Source organism: Olea europaea, chromosome 4, assembly GCF_002742605.1.
Source record: "Olea europaea var. sylvestris chromosome 4, O_europaea_v1, whole genome shotgun sequence".
Lineage (NCBI taxonomy): Eukaryota > Viridiplantae > Streptophyta > Magnoliopsida > Lamiales > Oleaceae > Olea > Olea europaea.
In genome coordinates, this window is record NC_036240.1 from 14,636,691 (window position 1) to 14,641,192 (window position 4,502).

Sequence of the window (4,502 nt, forward strand, 5' to 3'; positions counted from 1 at the left end):
GCCAATTTGTTAGGTCAGAAAAAATCGTGTTCTGATCGTTATCTTTTTAGGTGGGTCCTAGGTATGAGAAGCAAAGTCAACAAAACGGCAATGGTACAAAAATTCTCTTAAAATCGGCTCCAATCAGGAGCTATAATTGGCTCAAATCAATATTACATTGAGTTCCTTTTGTAATTAATTTAAGCATCCTATTGCATTGTTTCCTCTGAAAATTGGCTCAAATCAATATTTACCTAGCTCAAATTGAGACATTCTAGTCGAAGATTATGGATTGGCTATAATCGAGTAATATTCAAATTAGCTAAACAATCAAATTGGCCATTAGTTTGAGGCAATGATGTGAAAATGCCGAAAACAAACAAACGGAGAAATGGTCAAACCACGGACCCTCCAAAATCGACTTTTCACTTGTGTCCGTTTACTTCAATGGAAAAAGGAAAATGAAAGCAGAAGAAACCAAAAAAAAAAAAAGATGGTGGAAAATTGCTTCCCTTCTTTGACCAGACACTCAACAGTAACAAAATGATGAAATATATAGTAATTGTTGTTCTTATAATTCCAGTCCACCCTCAAGTCTCCGTTCAACATCAAGATCGAAGAAACTTGCGAATAACCACCAGTAAATATCTATTTGTCTATCTCTATTTGTTTTTAATTTTAGCATTTTTTTTTCTTGTATGCATATATGTAGTTGTAAGCACATAATCTGTTGTTGGGTTTGAATATTTCGAACAGAGAGCTGTGGGGTTTTCTTTATGATTTTCTTTGAATTGGCATGAAAGATATGATCCCCTTTTGTGATAACTGAGGTGGATTTCTTTGATTTTTCTTTATCAAATTATTGGATAGTGTGAATTTCCGATTGCAGGGGTGTATAATTGAGTTAACTCAAGCGGATTTTTGTTCTTGCTATTCTGATTTCACGATTTTAATACAAGGAAGTAGTAGTATTTAAATCCGTTTTAAGCATTCATTCATCACTATTCACACTCTTTTCTTTTCTCCTAATTAGGTTTTTGATGTTGTTGGAAGTGGAAGCTGTTGTACTGTTTAATTGACCAAAATTCAATTGAATGCTTGTGTGTTCTCTTTTATCAAACGAAAAACTGATTATTCTCCGTAGTAGTTTCGTTTGATTTCTTTCTTGCTTTCGAACGTGCAAAATAATGCGTTGATATCGACAAGTAAGAAATTATCAACAACCTGTAAATTTTTTTCGCCTTAATCTTGTCTTTTCTTGTCTGCACTATTTTCCATCTTTAGTGTTGGAGACTTCGGATATTTCTGCCTCTTAGTGATAAAATGGTCATTGATGAACTGGTTTCACTATTTTCCATCTTTAGTGTTGGAGACTTCTGATATTTCTGCCTCTTAGTGATAAAATGGTCATTGATGAACTGGTTTTGCAATTGATTGTCTATCATATGAAATAATCTCTGTTGGTACTTTGCACTCACCCCTAACTATTGTTTTACTCCACCTAACAGTTTTTGGAATGTTTAATCATAGTTCTGAATTTTGGTTTTGTTGATGTTGAAACTGTTCAGCAATCAAAACTTATGAGGCATGCCACTTGGTGACTATTATAATATTTCCATGCGACACCTAAAGTTTGGTAACATACTTGTTTTATCCGGGATTATGGATGCTTTCTTCTCGAGGGTGGTCTTCAATTTGAGAGCTCTCCCTATTCTTGCTATCTCTATTTGGTTGCTCTTCAGTGGATCTTTCAGCTATGCTGCTCTGAGTGATGTTGAGTGCCTCAAAGCAGTAAAATCTTCTTTGGAAGACCCAGATGGCTACTTAACAACGTGGAATTTCAATAACAATACTGAAGGCTTCATCTGTAAATTTATTGGGATTGAATGTTGGCATCCGGATGAGAATAGGGTCTTGAATATCAAGTTGGGGAACTTGGGACTTAAGGGCACGTTTCCACTAGGTCTTGCTCGTTGTTCGTCCATGACAGGGTTAGATCTTTCTAATAACAAAATCCATGGAAATATTCCAAATAACATCTCTCTTATAGTTGGATTTCTGACGAGCCTTGATCTTTCCAACAACGAGTTATCTGGAGAAATTCCTGTAAGTCTATCCAATTGCACTTACCTGAATGTCCTCAAACTTAACAACAACCAGTTCACAGGTCAAATCCCTCAACAACTTGCTCTACTTGGCAGAATCAAGGAATTTAGTGTGTCAAACAACCAATTGACTGGGCCAGTTCCAAGATTCTCAAAAAATGCTAGTATTACTCTAGAGAGCTACGCGAATAATGCAGGACTTTGTGGTGATCCGTTGGTGACTTGCCAAGTTGCTTCCAAGAAAACTAACATTGGACCAATTGTTGGGGCAGCTGTTGGTGGGTTGACTCTTGCCGCTTTGGGTGTGTGTATTGGCGTGTTCTTCTATATGCGCAAGGTGGCTAGAAAGAAGAAGGAAGGCGATCCTCTAGGCAACCAATGGGCGAAGAGTATGAAGGGTTCCAAAGGCATCAAGGCAAGATAGACCTATATTTTCTTGGAATTTCTTCTTATACATATAATAACTATTAGCTATATAATTATGTACTGCCTGCTTATGAGAATTTTTGTTCTTTTTTTAATTAATTTTCTTTTAAATTTTTTTTTTCCATGCAAGGAATGACTCACAAATAGTCGTGTCTTCTTGTTTCAGCTTTCGATGTTTGAGAAGTCGGTTTCCAAAATGAAACTAAGTGATCTCATGAAGGCTACCAATGACTTCAGCAAAGAGAATATAATTGGGTCAGGAAGAACAGGGACAATGTATAAGGCAGTACTTGAAGATGGCACCTCTCTTATGGTGAAGAGATTGCAGGATACTCAACAATCAGAGAAAGAATTTGTGTCTGAGATGGCTACTGTAGGAAATGTAAAGCATCGGAATCTGGTTCCGCTTCTTGGCTTTTGTATGACTAAGAAGGAAAGACTCTTAGTCTATAAGCACATGTCGAACGGTACCCTCCATGATAAGTTACATGTCGTGTATGATGGTGAGAAACCTATGGATTGGCCATTGAGGCTTAAAATTGGGATAAGAGCAGCAAAAGGATTTGCATGGATGCACCACAGTTGCAATCCCCGTATTATTCACCGAAATATAAGTTCCAAATGCATCTTCCTGGATGTGGATTACGAGCCAAAAATTTCCGATTTTGGACTTGCTAGGCTCATGAATCCCGTTGACACTCATTTGAGTACTTTTATAAATGGTGAATTTGGGGACTTGGGTTATGTTGCTCCAGAATATACAAGAACACTGGTTGCCACCCCGAAGGGGGATGTCTACAGCTTTGGGGTCGTTCTTCTGGGGTTAGTAACCGGTGAGAAACCGATTTTTGTAGCAAAAGCACCAGAAAGCTTTAAGGGAAATCTAGTTGAGTGGATTTCCCAACTCTCCAGTACCTCAAAACTTCAGGAAGCAATCGATGTGTCGTTGGTTGGGAAAGGTTTCGATAGTGAGCTTTTCCAGTTTCTTAAGGTTGCTTGTAGCTGTGTGTTGCCGGCTCCTAAAGAGAGGCCTACCATGTTTGAAGTGTACCAGCTTTTGAGAGCTATTGGACAGCGTTATGATTTCACCACAGAAGATGACGTTTTGGTGTTATCGGATGATGTCAATGCCCATCAACTAGAAGAACTCATCGTTGCTCGAGATGTATAGGAGATCTATTAAAGAGAAGTTAAACAAGATATAGTGGTGAGTCGATCCATAATCCAACGTGTAAATTATCTGTTAACGTTATTGGTTTTTCAATAATTTATACTTGCCAGTTAGATTACACATTCGTAATTTTAAGATTGATAGATTTTGCAATCTGCATATTACTATCAGATAAATAGCTGACTTAGTAAAATGTAAAGCTTTTTCAACTTTTTTTGTTGGTTGGTTACTTTTGCTTCCAACTCTCGCAATGTTTTGTTGCTCAAAATGTATAATATTTCGCAACTCGAAAGGCATTTGAAATGCAACTGCCTATGAAGAATTTTAAGCTATTCTTGAGAGAAAGAGTCGGGAAATATCTTTTGAAGAAGTGAATATTTTATCCAAGTTTTACTCTGATTTATTTTATAAAAGTGGAATGTTGTCATATTATGAAATAGATAGACACAATATTTATATGTAGATATTACAAGGTACATATTTAGCCCCCGTTTGGCCTCCCATTAAATTACATTACATTACATTCTATTTTTCTCTCTCTTATTTTCAACCATACAATCTTCCATAAAATATATTATACGTAAATCAAAAAAATTTCCCTCTTTTTCAATCACTCATTTTTAAAAAAAAATACTATTCTACTCATTTTCATTACCAAGTAATGGGAATCAAACAGGGGCTTAACTATTCAAATAAAATGTCGGTGGTTTGTAATTTATTTATTTATTCACTTTTTCGATTGCAAAATATGCATGATGGAATCCATCATAATTCATTCAATAGAGGATGAAGAAGTTGGTAAAAAGTATTTCAATATTTGA

General features: G+C 36.2%; 1 protein-coding gene across 3 annotated transcripts; it reads left to right on the top strand.

Moving 5' to 3' along the window:
• The first annotated feature begins 450 nt into the window (after positions 1 to 450).
• LOC111393738 (probably inactive leucine-rich repeat receptor-like protein kinase At5g48380) lies at positions 451 to 3,905 on the top strand. 3 transcript variants are annotated; one of them, XM_023019426.1, is made up of 3 exons: positions 451 to 619; positions 1,548 to 2,499; positions 2,677 to 3,905. In XM_023019426.1, the coding sequence occupies exons 2-3, from the start codon at positions 1,567 to 1,569 to the stop codon at positions 3,679 to 3,681; spliced, it is 1,938 nt and encodes a 645-aa protein (XP_022875194.1). In that variant the 5' UTR covers positions 451 to 619; positions 1,548 to 1,566; the 3' UTR covers positions 3,682 to 3,905. The 3 variants fall into 3 exon arrangements, with proteins under 3 accessions (XP_022875194.1, XP_022875195.1, XP_022875196.1); XM_023019427.1 differs by lacking the exon at positions 451 to 619 and adding an exon at positions 649 to 809; XM_023019428.1 differs by lacking the exon at positions 451 to 619 and adding an exon at positions 824 to 1,184.
• The last annotated feature ends 597 nt before the right edge of the window (positions 3,906 to 4,502 follow it).

What these genes read in the sequence shown, in the direction of transcription:
- LOC111393738 (XM_023019426.1), top strand. Translation starts at nt 1,567, where the DNA reads ATGCCACTTGGTGACTATTATAATATTTCCATGCGACACCTAAAGTTT. An exon ending in AGGGTTCCAAAGGCATCAAG is followed by an intron (nt 2,500 to 2,676) that starts GCAAGATAGACC and finishes TTCTTGTTTCAG; the next exon opens with CTTTCGATGTTTGAGAAGTC.